The 24,403-nt window shown below is 44.1% G+C and overlaps 1 protein-coding gene across 5 annotated transcripts in view; it reads left to right on the forward strand.

Moving 5' to 3' along the window:
- The window catches only part of TSC22D2 (TSC22 domain family member 2), a 104,539-nt gene extending 81,046 nt beyond the window's left edge, over positions 1–23,493 (forward strand). For 2 of the 5 annotated variants that reach the window (XM_063916032.1, XM_063916033.1), the window contains 2 exons: positions 13,849–13,900; positions 21,664–23,493. In XM_063916032.1, coding sequence (XP_063772102.1) covers positions 13,849–13,900; positions 21,664–21,927 — 316 coding nt within the window. In that variant the 3' untranslated portion in view covers positions 21,928–23,493. Of the gene's footprint in view, positions 1–2,282; positions 2,381–13,848; positions 13,902–21,663 lie in introns of those variants that run through there. The other 3 variants (XR_010175883.1, XR_010175885.1, XR_010175884.1) reach the window with 2 other exon arrangements.
- The last annotated feature ends 910 nt before the right edge of the window (positions 23,494–24,403 follow it).

Genomic DNA, 24,403 nt, shown 5'->3' on the forward strand with positions numbered 1-24,403 from the left:
CGGCTACTCGTGACTTGGAGGACTCCAAGTTGCTGGACGTAGTCCGGGCCCTAAAAATCTATGTTTCCAGGACAGCTGGAGTCAGAAAGACTGACTCGCTATTTATCCTGCATGCGCCCAACAAGTTGGGTGCGCCTGCTTCAAAGCAGACTATTGCTCGCTGGATCTGTAGCACGATTCAACTTGCACATTCTGCAGCTGGACTGCCGCATCCTAAATCTGTAAAGGCCCATTCCACGAGGAAGATGGGCTCTTCTTGGGCGGCTGCCCGAGGGGTCTCTGCTTTACAACTTTGCCGAGCAGCTACTTGGTCAGGGGCAAACACATTTGCTAAATTCTACAAGTTTGATACCCTGGCTGAGGAGGACCTAGAGTTCGCTCATTCGGTGCTGCAGAGTCATCCGCACTCTCCCGCCCGTTTGGGAGCTTTGGTATAATCCCCATGGTCCTTACGGAGTTCCCAGCATCCACTAGGACGTCAGAGAAAATAAGATTTTACTCACCGGTAAATCTATTTCTCGTAGTCCGTAGTAGATGCTGGGCGCCTGTCCCAAGTGCGGATTGTCTGCAATACTTGTATATAGTTATTGTTTAACTAAAGGGTTATTATTGAGCCATCTGTTGAGAGGCTCAGTTATATTTCATACTGTTAACTGGGTGTAGTATCACGAGTTGTACGGTGTGATTGGTGTGGCTGGTATGAGTCTTACCCGGGATTCAAAATCCTTTCCTTATTGTGTCAGCTCTTCCGGGCACAGTATCCTAACTGAGGTCTGGAGGAGGGTCATAGAGGGAGGAGCCAGTGCACACCAGGTAGTCCTAAAGTTTTCTTTAGTTGTGCCCAGTCTCCTGCGGAGCCGCTATTCCCCATGGTCCTTACGGAGTTCCCAGCATCCACTACGGACTACGAGAAATAGATTTACCGGTGAGTAAAATCTTATTTTCTGATTAAAATTTTTTTCCATTAAAACTTCAGTGCAAAACAAACCTGGTTTAAACCCCCCCCCAAAAAAAAATTTAAGTTATATATTTTTCCAATCCCACATAGTTATAAGTTGGGGAAAATCTAATATGCATTCCTTTTTCAACATATGGAACCACAGGACAAAATTTCCTTAAAATATAAAATGATGCATAATGCATGAAATTATGCTTTGTATACCATAGCTGCTTAACCGGCTAGGTTAACGATTGATCAGTAACCACTTGCCTGGCATGGTCGCACAGGATGCGACCAGTCAGATAAACAGTGTTAGCAGTGGCAGGGAAGAGAAACTTCCCTCCGCTGCTGCTGTAAGAGGGACTGGAAGGTCTCTGCCTCCCTGCATCCTCCCCTCATTGTTGCCGTGCTGCCGATCATTGCTGATCGGTCAGCATGGCAGGACCCCCACACAGCAGCTGCTGACAATGGCAGCAGCTGGGAAAGTGTAAACCAAGCCGCCCTCCTCCACCCCCTACCCCGTGTACCTGGCAGCTGTCAAGGGTATAAAAAGTACTGTCACGATGTTACCGATGTTCCAGTCTTCCTGACCGATGTTTGCAAAAAAAATTATATATATTTTTTTTTTTATTAAAAAAACATTTTTCTTTAAAATCCTTTTGGATCAGGTTAAGTTCATGTTCCCCCTAATTCACTCATATAAAAAAAAAAAGACAATTTCTCAGCTGTTTTTTTTTTGGGGGGGAAATTGACAGTTAAGTAGTTAATTGTTACGCACACATTTATACCTGCATTGTAGGACTGTGGAAATTTCCACTGTATGGACTTGCGGTCTCCTAGGCATCCTGGTATATTTGCACAAAGGAACGTTTTAAGGCATCATGACTGTAACTACAATAACTGACATCATTTGCTGTTTGTTATCCATATCCACAGCATTTTGGCTAATAAGGTTACTCATTGTGGATTTATTTAGCCATTTGTGATGGAGATGGGGAAAATACTCCATTCCACTGTGTATCTGGGCTGCTGTATTGTGCTACCATGCTTCACCTGTATAATAATCCTACTGTATACCTATTATTATTATTATAGCATGCCTGAAATCGTGTGGATTATACCCAAGCTCAGGAAGGGAGTCTTCATGAAGCCAATGTTTTGTAAGAGTTGATTATATCCTTCATGAGCCCTAACATGTGAAGCATATTTGATCAGATAGGTTTGTGTATCTGATTTAGCAAAACATGTGTCTTGTAAATTTAGTCTTGATCAGTTTAGTGTAATCTAATAAGGATGACTGGCTTCCTTTAGAACAACTAAAAATGTAACCGTCCTCTGAAAGGTTCACAACCCCTGTTGTCACCAGCCCTTGTGTACGGATCATTTAGCAGATGACATGACAACACGAGTCTTGCACAAGATCGTACATCTTATTCTATGAGGAAGAGAAGGTTGGAAAGCTTTGCATTGCTCTGTACAGTCATTATATGTGGAAGAGGAAATGGCATTTAGACGCTTTTACATGGGCTCTCCTGTTTCCTGTGTGAGAACTTACTGGTGAGTCGTTATATTTCCCCTCCGTTCCATTTGTCACATCCAGTCCCATTTAAAAAGACTATTGTAGTATAAAGGTGAAATTATGACTAAACAGTCGGTGTAGTCTAGTAATTAATTGACTGTTCACCTGTCTGCATCTGTATGTGTGCATGTTATCTCTGGGCAGCTGTTAACAGTGGAAACATTCATCCATTTAGTTACTTACACAGTTGCCATGTACTAATTGATATGACGTACAATATTGTGTCACCAATAATGTGTGTGTTTTTTTAAACCCTAGAATACCTACCGTTAGGGTTATGCTGGCTGTATTTTTCATGCCATATCACAAAGGCATTTGTATTCTTCTGCAAATTGGGTTAAGTTTTAATTTGCTGGCTAATGACATTTTGCTGACCTTGGTCATCTTACAAAAGAGGGTGGGGGACATAATACAGGTTGAGCCTCCCTTATCCAAAATGCTTGGGACCAAAGGTATTTTGGATATCGGATTTTTCCGTATTTTGGAATAATTGCATACCATAATGAGATATCATGGCGATGGGACCTAAATCTAAGCACATAATGCATTTATGTTTCATATACACCTTATACACACAGCCTGAAGGTAATTTTAGCCAATATTTTTTATAACTTTGTGCATTAAACAAAGTGTGTGTACATTCACACAATTCATTTATGTTTCATATACACCTCATATACAGAGCCTGAAGGTCATTTAATACAATATTTTTAATAACTTTGTGTAGTAAACAAAGTTTGTGTACATTGACCCATCAAAAAACAAAGGTTTCACTATCTCACTCTCTCAAAAAAGTCCGTATTTCGGAATATTCCGTACTTCGGAATATTTGGATATGGAATACTCAACCTGTATATACATTTTGTCTTTGAATTGCAGATATTCCTTAACTGTTACAACCCAGTGGGGCAGATGTATTAAGCCTGGAGAAAGTGATAACGCACCAGCTAATCTGCTCCTAACTGTCAATTTAGGTATTGGAGCTGATTGGCTGGTGTATTATCACCTTGCACTTAACACCGCTTTATCACTTCTTAATGCTGTCTCCAGGCTTAATACATCTTCCCCATTGTGTGTGTTTAGTCAGCAGAACTTCAGGCTGCAGTACCGCAGTAGATTGTGAGTAAAGGGGGGTACACACGGAGAGATAATCTAAGCAATCTGACTAGATTGCTTAGATTTTCAGCAAGATCGCTCCGTGTGTAGCCCTAACAGCGATAGCGATACGCGGGGCTGCGTATCGCTATCGCTGGTGCTAGATTGGCCTGCATGCAGGCCAATCTAGCGGGTAGCTCACTTCACCCGCTGGGTGAAATGAGCGCCCCCGTCTCCCCCCGCACGCTCAGCACAGATCGCGCTGTGCTGAGCGCCGGGAGAGATGTGTGATGAGCGGTTCACTCAGCACACATCTCTCCTGCATCGGGCCGTGAGTACTGGCCTTAACAGGTATCATAGTGGATGATGGCACTTTCTTGGGTGCTAACAGAACTCCAGTTTTATTCTACTGTGCCCTAATGAATGCAAGCATGCATATAATGCTCCAATCATTTCTGTTTTCAGACTATTTGATAGGCTTCACTTGGTGGTTTGAACATTTTAAAGCCTGTGCATAGATGGCATTATTTGCCACCATTGTAATAAAAGCTTATTGTTCTAAAAACAAATGACATTGCCTCTAACACTGTACAGCTTAGACTTAATCATTATGGATTATAAAATAAATATGTATGTGTGTAAAATTATATATATATATATATATATCTCTAGATAGATAGATAGATAGATACACTGCTCAACCAAATAAAGGGAACACTAAAATAACACATCCTAGATCTGAATAAATGAAATATTCTTATTAAATACTTCGTTCTTTACATAGTTGAATGTGCTGGCAACAAACTCACACAAAAATGATCAATGGAAATCAAATGTATTAACCCATGGAGGTCTGGATTTGGAGTCACCCTCAAAATTAAAGTGGAAAAACACACTACAGGCTCATCCAACTTTGATGTAATGTCCTTAAAACAAGTCAAAATGAGGCTCAGTAGTGTGTGTGACCTCCACGTGCCTGTATAACCTCCCTACAACCCACACAAGTGGCTCAGGTAGTGCAGCTCATCCAGGATGGCACATCAATGCGAGCTGTGGCAAGAAGGTTTGCTGGGTCTGTCAGCTTAGTGTCCAGAGCATGGAAGCGCTACCAGGAGACAGGCCAGTACATCTTGAGACGTGGAAGAGGCAGTAGGAGGGCAACAACCCAGCAGCAGGACCGCTACCTCTGCCTTTGTGCAAGGAGGAACAGGAGGAGCACTGCCAGAGCCCTGCAAAATGACCTCCAGCAAGCCACAAATGTGCATGTGTCTACTCAAACGATCAGAAACAGACTCCATGAGGGTGGTATTAGGGCCTGACGCCCACAGGTGGGGGTTGTGCTTACAGCCCAACACCATGCAGGACATTTGGCATTTGCCAGAGAACACCAAGATTGACAAATTCGCCACTGGCGCACTGTGCTCTTCACAGATGAAAGCAGGTTCTCACTGAGCACATGTGACAGACATGAGAGTCTGGCGACGCCAAGGAGAACGTTCTGCTGCCTGCAACATCCTCCAGCATGACCGGTTTGGCAGTGGGTCAATAATGGTGTGGGGTGGCATTTCTTTGGGGGGCTGCACAGCCCTCCATGTGCTCACCAGAGGTAGCCTGACTGCCATTAGGTACCGAGATGAGATCCTCAGACCCCTTGTGAGACCATATGCTGGTGCGGTTGGCCCTGGGTTCCTCCTAATGCAAGACAATGCTAGACCTCATGTGGCTGGAGTGTGTCAACAGTTCCTGCAAGACGAAGACATTGATGCTATGGACTGGCCCGCCCGTTCCCCAGACCTGAATCCAATTGAGCACATCTGGGACATCATGTCTAGCTCCATCCACCAACGCCACGTTGCACCACAGACTGTCCAGGAGTTGGCGGATGCTTTCGTCCAGGTCTGGGAGGAGATCCCTCAGGAGACCATCCACCACCACAACAGGAGCATGCCCAGGCGTTGTTGGGAGGTCATACAGACACACGGAGGCCACACACACTACTGAGCCTCATTTTGACTTGTTTTAAGGACATTACATCAAAGTTGGATCAGCCTGTAGTGTGTTTTTCCACTTTAATTTTGAGGGTGACTCCAAATCCAGACCTCCATGGGTTAATAAATTTGATTTCCATTGATCATTTTTGTGTGATTTTGTTGTCAGCACATTCAACTATGTAAAGAACAAAGTATTTAATAAGAATTTCTCTGACGTCCTAGTGGATGCTGGGGACTCCGTAAGGACCATGGGGAATAGACGGGCTCCGCAGGAGACTGGGCACTCTAAAGAAAGATTTAGGACTATCTGGTGTGCACTGGCTCCTCCCCCTATGACCCTCCTCCAAGCCTCAGTTAGATTTCTGTGCCCGGCTGAGCTGGATGCACACTAGGGGCTCTCCTGAGCTCCTAGGAAGAACGTGTTTATTTTCAGTGAGACCTGCTGGCAACAGGCTCACTGCATCGAGGGACTAAGGGGAGAAGAAGCGAACCTACCTAAGTGGTGGTAGCTTGGGCTTCTTAGGCTACTGGACACCATTAGCTCCAGAGGGATCAAACACAGGACCCGACCTCGTCGTCCGTTCCCGGAGCCGCGCCGCCGTCCCCCTTACAGAGCCAGAAGCAAGAAGGTGGTCCGGAAAATCGGCGGATGAAGACTTCTGTCTTCTCCAAGGTAGCGCACAGCACTGCAGCTGTGCGCCATTGCGCCTCATGCACACCTCGCACTCCGGTCACTGATGGGTGCAGGGCGCTGGGGGGGGGGCGCCCTGAGCAGCAATACTGACACCTTGGCTGGCAAACTGGCACCATATATAGCCCCAGAGGCTATATAGGTGCTTTTTAACCCCTGCCAGAATCCATAAAAATGCGGGAGAAAGTCTGCGAAAAAGGGGCGGGGCTATCTCCTTCAGCACACTGGCGCCATTTTTCCCTCACAGCTCCGTTGGAGGGAAGCTCCCTGGCTCTCCCCTGCAGTCAATACACTACAGAAAGGGTTAAAAAGAGAGGGGGGGCACAATTTAGGCGCAGTATACAATATATATATATATAGGCAGCTATAAGGGAAAACACTCTTTATATGTGATATCCCTGTGATATATAGCGCCCTGGTGTGTGCTGACATACTCTCCCTCTGTCTCCCCAAAGGGCTTTGTGGGGTCCTGTCCTCTGTCAGAGCATTCCCTGTGTGTGTACTGTGTGTCGGTACGGCTGTGTCGACATGTATGAGGAGGATAATGATGTGGAGGCGGAGCGAATGCCTGTAAATGTGATGTCACCCCCTGCGGGATCGACACCGGTGTGGTTGGACTTATGGAAGGATTACGTGAAAGTGTCAACTCCTTACACAAAAGGTCGACGACACAGAACAGCCGGCTACTCAGCTTGTGCCTGTTCCAGCGTCTCAAATGTCATGGGGGGCTCTAAAAACGCCCGCTACCTCAGATGGCAGAAACAGATGTCGACACGGATACCGACTCCAGTGTCGACGACGATGAGACTAGTGTACCCTCCAAATAGGTCCACCCGTTACATGATTGAGGCAAGAATAATGTATTACACATTTATGATAATACCCCAGGTACCACATAAAAGGGTATTATGTTTGGTGAGAGAAAACTACCAGTAGTTTTTCCTGTATCTGAGAAATTGAATGACGTGTGTGAGGAAGCGTGGTCTTCCCCCCGGTAAGAAATTGATAATTTCTAAACGGTTATTGGCAGCGTACCCTTTCCCGCCAGAGGATAGGTCACGTTGGGAAGCACCCCATAGGGTAGATACAGCGCTTACACGCTTATCAGAAAAGGTGGCACTACCGTCTCCGGATACGGCCGCCCTGAAGGAACCTGCTGATAAAAAACAGGGGGTTACCCTGAAAGATATAGTCACACACTCGGGCATTATATTGCGACCAGCCATTGCTTCGGCATGGATGTGCAGTGCTCCCGCTGCGTGGTCAGATTCCCTGTCGGAAAATAACTATGGATAGGGACAATATTTTGCTGACAATAGAGCATATAAAAGACGTGGTCTTATACATGCGTGATGCACAGAGGGATATTTGCCGGCTGGCATCAAAAATAAGCGCTAGGTCCATTGCCGCCAGACGGGGGTTATGGACTCTGCAATGGTCAGGCGATGCCGACTCGAATCGGCACATGGAAGTTTTGCCCTATAAGGGGGTAAAACTGTTTGGGGATGGTCTTTCAGACCTCGTTTCCACAGCTACTGCTGGGAAATCGACTTTTTTGCCACAGGCTACCCCACAACAAAAGAAAGCACCGTATCATAAAGTACAGTCCTTTCGGCCCCAGAAAAGCAAGAGGGCTAGAGGCTCATCCTTTCTGCCGAGAGGCAAAGGTAGAGGAAAAAGCTGCAGCACACAGCTAGTTCCCAAGAGCAGAAGTCCTCCCTGCGTCCGGTAAGTCCACAGCATGACGCTGGGGCTGCTCAGGCGGACCCGGGTACGGTGGGGGCCCGTCTCAGAAATTTCAGCGCCCAGTGGGCTCTCACATGGATCCCTGGGTCCTTCAAGTAGTATCTCAGGGGTACAGGCTGGAGTTCGAGACGTTCTTCCCCCCGCCGTTTCCTAAAATCTGCCTTACCGGCACCTCCCTCTGCCAGGGAGGCGGTGTTGGTGGCTATTCAACACTATAATCACAACAAGTGATTGTCAAGGTGCCCCTCCTTCAGCAAGGAAGGGGTTACTATTCCACAATGGTTGTGGTACCGAAACAGAACGGTTCGGTGAGACCCATCTTAAAATTAAAATACTTGAACTTTTATATCAGAAGATTCAAGTTCAAGATGGAATCGCTCAGGGCGGTTATTACGAGCCTGGACGAGGGGGATTACAGGGTCTCCCTGGACATCAAGGATGCGTACCTGCATGTCCCCATTTACCCTCCTCACCAGGAGTACCTCAGATGTGTGGTACAGGACTGTCACTATCGGTTCCAGACGCTGCCGTTGGAGTTGTCCACGGCACCGAAGGTCTTTACCAAGGTAATGGCCGAAATGATGATACTCCTTCGCAAGAAGGAAGTTTTTATTATCCCGTACTTGGACGATCTCCTGATAAAGGCGAGGTCCAAAGAACAGTTGGTAGTGGGGGTAGCACTCTCTTGGGAAGTGCTACAACAGCACGACTGGATTCTCAATATTCCAAAGTCACAGCTGGTCCCGACGACACGTCTTCTGTTCCTGGGAATGATTCTGGACACAGACCAGAAAAGAGTGTTTCTTCCAGTGGAAGCACACGAGTCCTGGAAAAAATGGTAGCTTCGTACGAAGCATAATTCCATTCGGAAGGTTCCACGCAAGGACGTTCCAGTGGGACCTGTTTTTTACAAATGGTCCGGGTCCCATCTACAGATACAACAGCGGATAACCCTGTCGGCAAGAAACAGGGTTTTGCTGCTGTGGTGGCTGCAGAGGGCTCATCTACTAGAGGGCCGCAGATTCGGGAATACAGGACTGGGTCCTGGTGACCACGGAGGCCAGCCTTCGGGGCTGGGGTGCAGTCACACAGGGAAGAAATTTCCAAGGAGATTTCGCTTCACATAAATATTCTGGAGCTAAGGGCCATTTACAATGCCCTAAGCCAAGCAAGGCCCCTGCTTCAGAACCAGCCGGTACTGATCCAATCAGACAACATCACAGCGGTCGCCATGTAAACAGACAGGGCGGCACAAGAAGCAGGATGGCGATGGCAGAAGCCACAAGGATTCTCCGATGGGCGACCTACACCCGGGAGAATGGGGACTTCTTCCAGAAGTGTTCCAAATGCGGGTAAACCGTTGGGAATGACCACGGGTGGACATGATGGCGTCCCGCCTCAACAAAAAGTTGAAAAGATATTGCGCCAGGTCAAGGGACCCTCAGGCGATCGCTGTGGACGCTCTAGTGACACCGTGGGTGTACCAGTCGGTTTATGTGTTTCCTCCTCTACCTCTCATACCCAAGGTACTGAGAATAATAAGAATGCGAGGAGTGAGAACCATACTCGTGGTTCCGGATTGGCCAAGAAGAGCTTGGTACCCGGAACTTCAAGAGATGCTGGCAGAGGACCCTTGGCCTCTGCCGCTCAGACAAGACCTGCTGCAGCAGGGACCCTGTCTGTTCCAAGACTTACCGCGGCTGCGTTTGACGGCAGGGCGGTTGAACACCGGATCCTAAAGGAAAAGGGTATTCCGGAGGAAGTCATCCCTACCCTGATCAAAGCCAGGAAGGATGTCACCGCAAGACATTATTACCGCATTTGGCGGAAATATGTTGCTTGGTGTGAGGCCATGAAGGCCCCGAAGGAGGAATTTCAACTGGGTCGATTCCTACACTTCCTGCAAGCAGGGGTGACGTTGGGCCTCAAATTGGGGTCCATCAAGGCCCAGATTTCAGCTCTGTCGATTTTCTTCCAGAAAGAACTGGCTTCACTGCCTGAAGTTCAGACTTTTGTCAAAGGAGTTCTGCATATTCAGCCTCCTTTTGTGCCCCCAGTGGCACCTTGGGATCTCAATGTGGTTTTGGCATTCCTGAAATCACATTGGTTCGAACCACTTAAGACTGTGGAATTAAAATATCTCACGTGGAAAGTGGTCATACTGTTGGCCCTGGCTTCGGCCAGGCGGGTTTCAGAATTGGCGGCTTTGTCTTGTAAAAGCCCTTATCTGATTTTCCAGATGGATAGGGCAGAATTGAGGACTCGTCCTCAGTTTCTCCCGAAGGTGGTCTCGGCTTTTCACTTGAACCAACCTATTGTGGTGCCTGCGGCTACTAGGGACTTGGAGGATTCCAAGTTGCTGGACGTAGTCCGGGCCCTGAAAATTTATGTGTCCAGGACGGCTGGAGTCAGAAAAACTGACTCGCTGTTTATCCTGTATGCACCCAACAAGCTGGGTGCTCCTGCTTCTAGGCAGTCTATTGCGCGCTGGATTTGTAGCACTATTCAGCCGGCGCATTCTGCGGTAGGATTACCGCAGCCTAACTCAATAAAAGCCCATTCCACAAGGAAGGTGGGCTCATCTTGGGCGGCTGCCCGAGGGGTCTCGGCTTTACAACTTTGCTGAGCAGCTACTTGGTCAGGGGCAAACACGTTTGCTAAATTCTACTAATTTGATTCCCTGGCTGAGGAGGACCTGGAGTTCTCTCATTCGGTGCTGCAGAGTCATCCGCACTCTCCCGCCCGTTTGGGAGCTTTGGTATAATCCCCATGGTCCTTACGGAGTCCCCAGCATCCACTAGGACGTCGGAGTAAATAAGATTTTACTCACCGGTAAATCTATTTCTCGTAGTCCGTAGTGGATGCTGGGCGCCCATCTCAAGTGCGGATTGTCTGCAATACTTGTACATAGTTATTGTTACAAAAATCGGGTTTTGTTGTGAGCCATCTCTTCAGAGGCTCCAATTGTTATCATACTGTTAACCGGGTTCCTATCACGTGTTATATGGTGTGATTGGTGTGGCTGATATGAGTCTTACCCGGGATTCAAAATCCTTCCTTATTGTGTCAGCTCTTCCGGGCACAGTTCCTAACTGAGGCTTGGAGGAGGGTCCTAGGGGGAGGAGCCAGTGCACACCAGATAGTCCTAAATTTTTCTTTAGAGTGCCCAGTCTCCTGCGGAGCCTGTCTATTCCCCATGGTCCTTACGGAGTCCCCAGCATCCACTACGGACTACTGAAATAGATTTACCGGTGAGTAAAATCTTATTATTTCATTCATTCAGATCTAGGATGTGTTATACTAGTGTTCCCTTTATTTTTTTGAGCTGTGTGTGTGTGTGTGTGTGTGTGTGTGTGTGTGTGTGTGTGTGTGTGTGTGTGTGTGTGTATATATATGTATGTGTGTGTATATATTATATCTCTATCTCGTTTGCTGACATGGTGGTTGCTTCATTTGTCTCATCCGGAGCCCTGAGTGCCGTACCTCTGCTCGTTTACATTCATCCACAAAGTAAGGGCACCGGGTCATGGTAATTACCACACGGATATATCGTATACGTGTGTGTGTATATATCTATCTATCTATCTATCTATCTATCTATCTATCTATATATCTATCGCTGAATAACACTTGTGTCGTCCTATAAATAAAATGTAATTATATATATATATATATATATTAATATAATATATAATATAATATAATATACTAAATACTCTGCGCTCCGGCACTCTCGGCCTCCCCCATAGGGTGTACCTTGCTCCGGTGCCCTCCTCAGGGTAAGCGACCCTTGTACATGCACAAATAGACAATACGAGGCGGCACTCAGCAGACTTGTGATGCAAAATCAAAAAAGTGTAATAGGTACGGTCAACGTTTCGGGGACCACCTCCCCGTCTTCAGGGAGGTGGTCCCCGAAACGTTGACCGTACCTATTACACTTTTTTGATTTTGCATCACAAGTCTGCTGAGTGCCGCCTCTTATTGTCTATTTGTGCATATAATATAATATAATATAATTATTTTAGTATGTCAACTTGTAGATATACTACGGCGCTAACTGTCCACTACTGTGCTGTTACAGATATGGTTGTAGACACAGACCATTTAAATTTATTTTCTGTCTTTTAATGTAACTCCTAGACCCTAGTACTGGTTGGCTAACACGTGTTCTGTAAGACATGTGGAACTTTCTCGTACCAGTATAACTTTTTCTTTGAGCATAATAAAATCCACATGAATAAATAAGATAACATGTAGTCCTTAGAAATCAAGCACAGAAATCACACTTGCTGCATTCCGCCTCCTCCTAAAGGCTAATATGTGCTTTGTGTATACTACTGACTTGCAGTACAGTAAGACGTTATGAAAATGTCTGTAATGTCTAAAGTTGACCAAGCTGGATCTATTAAAAATGTGTGGGTGGGGGATTGAAACCATAATTGAAAATGTTTTGTTTGACAATCGACTTAGCCTTCCATATTATAATGGACGACAAACAGCCAATGTTAATGCTGCATTACAATAAAGAGCAAAATGTAAAGTGAATTATTTCCCTGGGGTGGCTGTCCATACAACTTTGTGTGTGTTGGAGTCTGCTTCTTTTTAAAGAGGTGGTTTAGGCACATAGGTGTGTCCTCAAACACCTGTGGATTAATTCGCACCAAACTGCCCCTCTTGGGTGACTCTGCTGCTCTGAGTGTCATTTGCTCAAAATGTGCATCTTATTTGCATCTGTAAAATATCTGTAGTTGACCACACTTATCTGCTAGATTACTAATCATTTTGGCATTGGAACATCTGTGTGCTAATGAGTCTGAAGTGCTGCTGCACTGCCACTGCTTTTTCTTACTCCAAGTTCCATTGTGCTTCACATATGTGACTTTGTACGTGTGTAAAACGAATTTCCTGTGCTGATTAAGTCGCAGCCTAGCGTCTCTAGTATACTGTGAGCAGGTGGTCTTCAGTATGCTGAATGTCGGGGTCCCGGCGCACAGTATACCGGCGCCGGGATCCCGACACTCTGCATACCGACAGATATTCTCCCTCGTGGGGGTCCACGACCCCCCTGGAGGGAGAATAAATAGCGTGGCGCGTGCCATCGTGCCTGCAGCGTGGCGAGCGCAGCGAGCCCGCAAGGGGCTCCTTTGCGCTCGCCACACTGTCGGTATGCCGGCGGCCGGGCTCTCGGCGCCGGTATGCTAGTCGCCGGCATACCATACTACACCCCTGTGAGCAGCTTTTCGCTGCGTCTCTGAGCGGCTCAGTCCATGCAGGCATCTCGCTCCGTATAGATGCTAGGCCGAGAAGGAAAACCTATTTATTTGTGTAACATGGGGGATGTCTTATGCTGCTTCCAGTGCCCCATTGCAACTTTAATTCAGCATCTAACACTTTTTACAAGACTGCTGTTTCTCACTTCACAATTTTTAAAGTCCTAAATGAAATCCTTCCCCATTTGAACTGTATTATGGCTACATACAGAAATCATGTGGGGAAAAAACTGGTTGCGGGGAAATGAAAAACCCCTACAAAACACAGCAATGCATGTGTATATAAAGGAGTATAATAAGATGCTACATCTTAGATGTGTATATTTATGTATTTCTTTATCTGCGTGGCTGTAGAAGTCACTTTTTGTGCAGAATTTGCTTTTTTGGCTAATTTTCTGACTGCTATCCATCTAAATATTTTATTGATCTCTGCTGCTGTGTTAGTAAGAAATAGTGTGGGGTTTTTTTTGTGTTTTTTTAGCAATTTCTTAGCAATTTTGTAATTTTTAATATTTTGTATTTTCTTTTCCTAGTACATCTGGTGCGAATGTTGTGGCCATCGACAACAAAATAGAGCAGGCAATGGTGAGTAGAGATCTGAAATACTGTAGATTTCTGCAGTAATTCCGTTGTTTTTCATGCGAGTATGATCTCATGAACTGCAGTTTATATTGCTGCTTACTGTGCAATTCAAGCTAAGCTGAGAGGATTGTCCATTAAGAGTGTCAGCTTGAATTCTGCAGAGAAAGTCCTGCCATTTCACCATGTACCGCCATCAGGTGGAGACCCTATCTAAGGGGCATATTCAGTTAGGTGTGCGGTTAATCTCTGGGTTTCACGCTGAATTTATTTTGTTATTTTGCGTTTTCCTCATCTGTTGATTTCCCCACGCATTCAATCTCAATGGTGCATTTTACAGCAGCATTTTCCTCACGGCTCTTAAGGGGTTGGGTTCGTGTGACCAGCTTTTGGGATCCCGCTGTTCACTATACCGACACCGGGATCCCGATCTGTATATTGCCGGCTGCAGGGGAGGTGAGCGCAACGAAGCCCCATGCGGGCTCGGTGGCTCACCACAGGTTCTATTCCCACTCTGACACCCACAAGTGGGATAGGCCCTGTTAGTCGGCATGCTGACTGTCAGGTTCTGAAGTGGCCGGCATCCCAGCGTCTGTTTAGTGACTGGCGGACACAACTACATCCCCTCTTGAGGCAACAAGGAAAAGGCACAATCACGGTCATTTATAGTCTGTTTAGAAGCTGCATTTGCATGTGAACATGGCCTCCAAAATAGTTGTGACTGGTGTGTGTAGGTGAGGGGTACAGTAAGGTTTTGATAAATACATTCTCATGTTACTAGAGTGCAAATCACGGTTTTGCTGCTTTCCCCGCAAAACTGTTTCAAAACCGTTTTGCCGGAAAGTTCCCATAGCATTTTACATGTATATTTGCTACATTAGCTCATTGAGGAAATAACTGCTTTCATGTAAGTCAGCTGTGGTGGTACTGTTGGGGGCATATCCATAAACCCCATTTATACTTGTCTGCGCTAACCAATTGAATGAACTGCCGAAACCCTGCACATTAATTACAGAGACGTGAGGTAAATTTCTCAGGAGGCACTGGTTAGTGAAAGAGCCAGATTTACACACAATATATGAGCCGAATGATTCATGTAGGCATTATACACAGGTGCTGCAGTATAAACTCCAGGAAATTTGCTGGGTTTTGACCAGAGATGGGTAGAAAAGATTAGCAGGTGAGGCACTAGTCTTTACTCCAGTGTTTTGACTATAAAAATGATTATAACACAAGATATTTTTAACATATATTCTTTGTATTTTGTAAATACTTTATACAGTAAAAACTCTGGCTCAAACGTAAGTATGACAGGAAAGGCTCTGCCTCACCCCACCACACGTCACTGATTAATTACCAGAGGGTGCACTTAGCCATTGGGCACAGCCATAAATAATGATAATCAGGATACAAAATGGATGTGCCTCTGGGATGGACGGATGGAATTTCTGCTCTACAAGTGCATGCCCATAGCGATCATCCCATTTCTGCAGTCTGTGTAAGGGAGAGAACTGCACAAAGCATGTAATGCTAAAGTTCATGACCATTACTTCATAGTTGTCTACACTCTCTCATTCTGCTGGAGACTCTCAGTGGTATATGCAATTGCGGGCGAATTGTAGCAATTTTTCACCTGTTTTTTAATTCGACACAATTCGACCGTCGAATTCCGGCAGGTGGGTGCCGGAATTCGACATATTCAATAAAAAACGGATTCGACAGTCCCGCTGTCGAAAAACGGCCGATTTGACGGATTTTGATCCGATTTTTAAAAATGGTCAAAAAACGGTAAAAAAAACGAAAAAAAAATTGCGTGGGGTCCCCCCTCCTAAGCATAACCAGCCTCGGGCTCTTTGAGCCGGTCCTGGTTGCCAAAATACGGGGGGGGGGAATGACAGGGGATCCCCCGTATTTTAACAACCAGCACCGGGCTCTGCGCCTGGTCCTGGTGCAAAAAATACGGGGGACAAAGAGTAGGGGTCCCCCGTATTTTTTGTACCAGCACCGGGCTCCACTAGCTGGACAGATAATGCCACAGCCGGGGGTCACTTTTATACAGCGCCCTGCGGCCGTGGCATTAAATATCCAACTAGTCACCCATGGTCGGGGTACCCTGGAGGAGTGGGGACCCCTTCAATCAAGGGGTCGTCCCCCCCAGCCACCCAAGGGCCAGGGGTGAAGCCCGAGGCTGCCCCCCCCCCCCCCATCCAAGGGCTGCGGATGGGGGGCTGATAGCCTTGAGTAAAATGTAAGAATATTGTTTTTTGCAGAAGAACTACAAGTCCCCGCAAGCCGGTACTTGGAGAACCACAAGTACCAGCATGCGGGGGGAAACCGTGCCTGCTGGTACCTGTAGTTCTACTGCAAAAAAAATACCCAAATAAAAACAGGACACAGACACCGTGAAAGTATAACTTTATTGCATACATGCAGACACACATACTTGCCTATGTTGACATGCCGACTCTGGCCTCGTCTCCAATGTCGACGTCCGGGGTACCTGAAAATAAACTTAATACTCACCTGATCCAGTGTCCTGGTCTTTTATTATAATCCACGTACTTGGCAAAAAAACAAACCGCATTAACCCGAACCAGACGGACTGAAAGGGGTCCCATGTTTACACTAGAGATGAGCGGATTCGGTTTTACTCTGTTTTACTCGGTTCTCAAAACCGAATCTTATTGGCTCACGGATGTCACGTGTTTTGGACAGCCAATAAGATTCGGTTTTTAGAACCGAGTAAAACCGAATCCGCTCATCTCTAGTTTACACATGAGACCCCTTTCCCCGAATGCAGAGACCCCCCGTAACTCCTGTCACACAGAGTCTCTTCAGCCAATCAGGTAGCGCCACATCGTGGCACTCTCCTGATTGGCTGTATGCACGTCGGAGCTGTCGCAGCTCCCTCCATTAGTTTCAATGGTGGGAACTTTGCGGTCAGCGGTGGGGTTACCCGCGGTCAGCGGCTGACCGCGGGTGACCCCACCGCTGACCGCAAAGTTCTCACCATTGAAACTAATGGAGGGAGCTGTGCGATGCGCTGTCTGACAGCTCCGACGCGCATACAGCCAATCGGGAGAGTGCCACGACGTGGCGCTACCTGATTGGCTGAAGGGACCTTTCTGTGACAGGAGTCACGGGGGGTCTCTGCATTCGGGGAAAGGGGTCTCATGTGTAAACATGGGACCCCTTTCAGTCCGTCTGGTTCGGGTTAATGCGGTTTGTTTTTTTGCAAAGTACGTGGATTATAATAAAAGACCAAGACACTGGATCAGGTGAGTATAATTTTATTTTCAGGTACCCCGGACGTCAACATTGGAGACGAGGCCAGAGTCGGCGTGTCAACATAGGTAAGTATGTGTGTCTGCATGTATGTAATAGTTATACTTTCAAGGTGTGCGTGTCCTGTTTTTATTTTGGTATTTTTTTTTGCAGTCGAACTACAGGTACCAGCGGGCCCGTTTCCCCCCCGCATGCTGGTACTTGTGGTTCTCAAAGTACCGGCTTGCGGGGGAGGCTTGCTGGAACTTGTAGTTCTTCTGCAAAAAACAATATTCTTACATTTTACTCAAGGCTATCATCCCCCATCCGCAGCCCTTGGATGGGGGGGACAGCCTCGGGCTTAACCCCTGGCTCTTGGGTGGCTGGGGGGGGGACCCCTTGATTTAAGGGGTCCCCACTTCTCCAGGGTACCCCGGCCAGGGGTGACTAGTTGTATATTTAATGCCACGGCCGCAGGGCGCTGTATAAAAGTGACCCCCGGCTGTGGCATTATCTGTCTATCTAGTGGAGCCTGGTGCTGGTACAAAAAATACGGGGGACCCCTACTCTTTTTGTCCCCCATATTTTTTGCACCAGGACCAGGCGCAGAGCCCGGTGCTGGTTGTTAAAATACGGGGGATCCCCTGTCATTTTTTCCCCCGTATTTTGGCAACCAGGACCGGCTCAAAGAGCCCGAGGCTGGTTATGCTTAGGAGGGGGGACCCCACGCATTTTTTTTTCTGAATTTTACCTCATTACATAAAAAATAAATAAAATAAAAATTATTTTTAAAAATATATAAATAATACTTGTGCCTCCTAAATAGACAAACCAAGTACCTAATCCCTTCTAATATAAATAGATATGCTATTACCAATAAAAAAAACACAAAAAAACATGTTTTTAAATTTTTTTTATTAGATTCCGCCAGCAAAGTGTGGCGGATTGAAAATGACGAATTTACTGTCTAAAAGCACTGTTGTCGAATTTACAATCTTCAATTGAATATACTTTTGTCGAATTGCCGCATTTGTACCATTGCAGAAATGTCGAATTTCAAAAAGTCGAATTTGGAATGGCCATTTTTTTGGCGAAAAGTACTGTATTGCATTGTCGGAAAAAAAAATTTGGGCAAAAATGTCCCGTTTTTCGACATTTTTGGGAATTCGACCGCAGTTTCATATACCCGTCTGAAAGAGCAGCAATCTCCCCATTATGCAGCTATTACATTCTGGGAGGGGAGGGGAGGGGGGGTGGGGGGGGGGGGGGGGGGGGGGTTTGGAGAAATCTGAGATGCCTGCATTCACATAGGCTCATCAATACCATTCCCTGCTTTTTTATCTCAAAGTATGTCGACACAAGTTCAGGAAATAGTCTGTACTAATGTTAATGTTTGTCAAAATTTTAAAGTGGGAGGATAATGAATTCAGAGTTATAAAATTATTTTAAAGCAAGGTAGTTTATTCAAAAAAGCAGGATGTATTACAAGTAGTAATAGGTAACAGATTTTTGATGGCTTCATCAGTTTAATTATATAAGTCAAGTTGAGCAGAAACACTTGACATTGTATTCGTCATCAACAATGTTATCTGAAGACCGTTTGACAATGCCTCAGTGGTTTTTAAAGTGTCATCAGGAGGCGGGACATAAATTCTTTCAGTTGAAATTATAGAGTTGTTATAGCATAGGACATCTATTAGAGGTATCCATAGTACATCAGGCTTCCTTGGATAGAAGAGTGATGGTGAAGGTCCAGCTGGATGAAGGAAGGTCACTTCACATTAGTCTTCATTCTTGTCCATCACATAAGCAAGCCACCATTTCTTGTTATACACAGCAGAAATATATATTATATATATATATATATATATATATATATATATATATATATATTAGCAGTTTAGTTGTGTCAACTGGATTTTGTCTAGAGATTTTGGAACGAATACTGTAGATAAAGTTATGTATCCGTTGTCTATAACAAGAAATGGTGGTTTGCTTATGTGATGGACAAGAATGAAGATGAAGACGAGTTAGGTGACCTTCCTTCATCCAGTTATCCAGCTGGACCTTCACCTAAGGTTTTCAACTCCAATACCGCCAACAGATCATGTTTTCTGGATCTTTTTTTTGTTCATGCACAAGTGAATTCAACTGTTTTGTTTGGTCAGTAATTATCCCACCTATTTTTTACAGCGACAAACTCTGAAAACATAACCTATCGCGCACACTTGACAATAGGAGTTGAAAACCACTGTTGTAAGCCATTCCAAAAGAATGTGCCTGTAAATGGGTCAGAGTTCTGGCCTACTGTATTTCCAAATTTTTGCAGCAACATACGAATTCTCTTTATTGTGTGGCCTCACAATTTTATTATTTTTACTTTTTTTTTTTCCCTTCCCATTTTCTGTCCTTTTTGTTTCCTGTACAGTGATCTTTCTTTGAAGCTTGATATGTTATCTGAACTAACTAGATTGGGAGGAATTCAGTTGTTTTTGCAGCGGCCGACTGCGATATTAAATTGTTTTGCCTCTGGGCATGTGTGCTGCGGGTGCCCCCTACTTATCGTGCTAGGTTTAGAAGCTTGAGGCTAATTTCACACACACTTGTTTTGACCAGCTGGCAAAAGTCTCTTTGCCAGCTGGCAGTGCTTTTCACACACAACAGCTTTGAGCTGTGTTTAATGCACCTGCGCATGGGCAGTAGCAGCGGCACAAAAACACGCTGTGTGTGTGTGAAAGAGCACATTGATACACATACACTCCACTGGCTTCAGGGATGGCGCGGCAGCTGTCCTTTAGTGGATAGATCCGGCTGCTACATGGCGACCGGGCTGTGTCCGTGCCGTGTGAAAGGACTAATCTGGCTTAAATATTCACTACAATCCCGGCACGGCTAAAGGCCGTCCGGGAGTTTGCCGTGCCGGTCAAAACCAGCTAGTGTGAAATAGCCCTAAAGCTGCTACACATGTGGACATTACTGGGCGCTTTGCATTTGGGCACCCAAAAACCTGACGACGTCCTGATTTCTGCTCCCTCTGCAAACACTCCCCCTGGATCAGGCCAGCAGGAATAATGGTCGCTCATCCCCATACACAAAACAATTGTAGGGTGCCCATTACATACTGTATGAATGCCAGTCGATTTGAATAGATAAAAATCTTTATGCAGAGAATTGAAATCATGTTAGTAAAATGGGTTTTATTGATTTTCTTATGTATGCATCATTGTACTCTTCAGTTCATGTTTTTAAGTGGATAGGTTTTACATTTGTATTTGTTTTTATGTAAATGTCCATTATAACATGGTCATAACTGCACCAATGACAGGATTTTACTTTATCTGCATATTTGCATTTATTACGAATTAATGTTGCAGTTTTTCCAACTTACTGGCCCAGAATTCAAGTATTTGACTTTGAAACAACAGACCTGTGAGCTGATGTTATGCAAAGTAATAAGATACTAATCTGTCTTTATCCTACTAAATAAAATATTTGTTCGGCATGGTCTTTTGCGCTACGAAAAGAGCAGAAATGGTTTCATTTTGCTCAGCGTTTGAAGCTGGCTGGTCTATAAGAATGGGTCATTCTTGCTCCTTGTCTAACATGAAGAAGTCAAAGTGCTTAAACTAGTTACTTAAGCTACTACTTCTATAACTCCCTTCATAATACAGACCCACTGTTTAAGGAAATAGTTTTTCCTGAATGATGTGCTGCCAACTTTATCTATGAACTTCCTTCAGTAGACTGGGCAGGGTTCCAATGTATAGATAGACAGCTAACCAATAGTAATTAGGTCGACATGTGGTTTTTTTTTTTTTTTAGGTGTGGGGTTTTTTTTTTTCATACCTTTACAACTATTGCCTCATTTACTGTCCATGTCACAAACTATTACCTCTAGTGACCTTTTGGCGAGCCATCGAGCGAGCCCGTGAGGGGATGCATCTCAACAAATTTGGGTAAAAAATTTTTAAAAACTCAAGAACACACACCAAAATATTGTCAACCTTTTGACGCTGTAGACAGTATGGGGTTGACCTAATCACTTTGTTTTTGTTTTTTTGTTTTGTTACGTTTTGTTTAACGGTCTAACTTCTATACCACACCCGACTGGGCAAACCAGGAGTTCTGCTAATATGCAACAGGCGGGTACTTGAGTCAATAGAGCCTGTTAATCTGTATGCTCTGGATGTGTATTTGTGTGGACCAGTGTATGTGCTCAAACATGGAAGTGGCCACAGAGCAAATACGTATCACTTTGTCTTTGTATTTTACTAACCAGTGTTTAAATTCCCCAAAGCTTCAGGGGCTGGATGGTATCCGGCCATTAGGTTGGTTTTACCATAAAACCATTTGTAAATTTTCATTTAGATTGTATATTCGGTAATTAAAGTAAAGGAAAAAATCTCAGACTGCATTGTATCCTATTACTTCCAACATGGTACACATTAGAAAAGCTATTATATTTTGTTTATTGAAAAAAAATTAAATAATTTTCTTTCTCTTAGGACCTGGTGAAAAGCCATCTGATGTATGCAGTAAGAGAAGAGGTGGAAGTCCTAAAGGAACAAATAAAGGAATTAATAGAGAAAAACTCTACACTTGAACGTGAGAATGCACTGTTAAAGTCACTTTCCAACAGCGATCAGTTGTCTCAACTCTCGGGCCAGGGAGGTACCGGCACCTGTCAACAGCCTCCAGTGACTACAGCTCCTCTCACTGCTACGCAGACCGCACACCCACCACAGCAACCCAATGGATCATATGCGTAAACTGTACAAACTGCTTCCTCGCATCGTTCAGCAATCTGAGAGCTGTCTGTCCTTGTGTGCCACTGCTGTTCTCTCCACATTTAAAAACGGGATAAAATATGGAGAGAGAAAAAAAAGAGCAAGTAGCCGTGCTTTATTTGTGTTTGGCCTTTTCAGTATTAGACAATCGTACTCCCTGATCTCTCGTTGAGTGAGAGGTGATACTTATTACATTGTGTATCAGGTTTTATCAGAATTGGATTGTGAAAATGTATGTGTGTATGTAATATTTACACACACTTGTTCCTTGAATACTGGCAATGAATGTGTGCAGGTCACTAGCCCTTCTTACACTGGAAGGGGTAAAAGCAGCAGTTTATGTTCTAGAAAACCTGCATGTATAAATTACAAAGGAAGTTTGCCTATATTGTTACAAGAGCGGTTTAATGACCATACTGATAAATATATAGTATTGTGTTCACAAACGAGATGAAGTGCATGCAAGACCAAGCATTGGCCATTTGGATCAAGTCCACATGTAACTTTTTTTTTTTTTTTTATGCTTCTCACGATAGGCTTAGAAGATGCATTCTATTTGTATATGTTAACCATGGACTGTTAAGTGATGGCCAAAACTAAGGCATGTATACATTCAGCTAGAGTCTCTGCACATGCCCAGTATCTATCACAGCACCATGCTAAGCTACCCTCCCTATCTACAGATTCAGTGCTGGAAAAAAAAAATCTATATATTGAGGTTTAGTTTTACAGCTTTCTACTGCACCAGTCTATATATGAAAATACATTATACATGTACCCAAGATGCAGAACTGCAATGCCCATCTACACGGCACACATCTGTCATACTGAAGTGCTTGTTGCTGTCAAGGGGACAGACAATATTTTGCGGCTTGTTTTAGCGGATAGTGATCAATCTCGTCTGTTTCGATCTAAATTGATCCAGCAGTTACCTAAAATATTTTATTTAATCCAATAAAGCAAATTTGGTTTTCTACAACATAAAAGGCTGCCTCAATCAATAGTTGATGTCTGATATTCAGCAAAGGGTCTAATGGAGGCGTGGTGGCTCTCCCAGGAGTGTCACCATTCGATTGTACTCTGAGCCATGTTTTGTCAGTCCTTTGTATGCAAAACTAATCATTGTATGCATAGTGAGAGCCACCACACGTTACATATAAGTAACATTTTGCCTCTCTTAGTTTCATTTAATGTTTGTATTTTATTTATTACAGGGCTGCTATTTTCTTAATATGTATGAACAATGTCACAGACACTTTTTTTTTTTTTTCTTAATTAGAGAATAAACGTAAATCGTATCATAACTAGAGAGGCAGGATTGCATTAAGTAGATGTTTCTGCAATAACCGCACATATGTACCCAGACATATATGTATATCGAACACTAACAACAATTTTACCGTTGGTATTTATTTTTCAATCAAGAAAAGATCCAGTTTGAATGTACATTTTGTAAAGCGTGTAAGTATGGAAACAATGCACCTGTACAAGAGAGCAACAGTTGTGATACTAAAATAAATGATAGATTAGCTATTTTGATGAAGAAAACTTTGTTCCTTTTCTCTTCTTTGTGAGAAAAATGCCATGATTCCGATGCTTTAGACAATTTATGTGAATTATTATAATTTTTTTTTTTTTTTTAGGGTGGGATAAAAAAAAACTGTGAAATTGTTCAACCTACTTTGTAACCAAAGAAGCAAAGCTGTGTATTTTTTTTTTTTTTATTATTTTGTTATGCACATTTTCTGTATTTTTATTCAGTGTTCTCTCATTCACATTATTTCCCTTTTTTTGTTTTAAGCATGATCTGCATGACCTATAATCTCTGAACCACTTTCGTACCTCATGTTTTTGTCCAGCACTCTTATTGTAATATGTAATCTGTGATCTGCGTCCAATAAACAGAGCAAACAGCTGGTGTGGATTGAGACGCAGTAGTGTAACATACACTAGCTGTAATACAGAAAAAAACTGAAGTGAGCCATCTTTTGTTCATTTTAAAATGGTGTTAAAAATTCCGAATGCAGAAAACAGTTTTGTTACATTGCAGATTTTAATGTATTTAATAAATTCAACATGCAGATTAAGTGCAGTGTATAAGGAGTATTTAAATTTAAACAGGATACGAATGTACATTTCATAAATACATTTGCGAAAGCATCTTTTTGTGTATAACACATTTGTCCAATTATTGTAAAGATATCTATTTTAACACACTTTTCTGAAATTATTAAATTGCAGTTTTGTTCAAATTGTGGTTTCAGAATATGTTCCAATCTCTACTTCATCTTTGTGAGGATAAAGCAGTCAATTGCTTGGTGTCTTTTTTTTTTTTTTTTTTTTCTCTTCCTTTGACCATTCATAATCCCAGTTATTGTCGCATTAGAAAGGGGTTCTAATACACAAATAACTGGGATATGTTTTTAAGTAAATAGAGAAAATCGTTTTAACTACATTG

This window comes from Pseudophryne corroboree, chromosome 4, assembly GCF_028390025.1.
Source record: "Pseudophryne corroboree isolate aPseCor3 chromosome 4, aPseCor3.hap2, whole genome shotgun sequence".
In the NCBI taxonomy this organism is placed as follows: Eukaryota; Metazoa; Chordata; class Amphibia; order Anura; family Myobatrachidae; genus Pseudophryne; species Pseudophryne corroboree.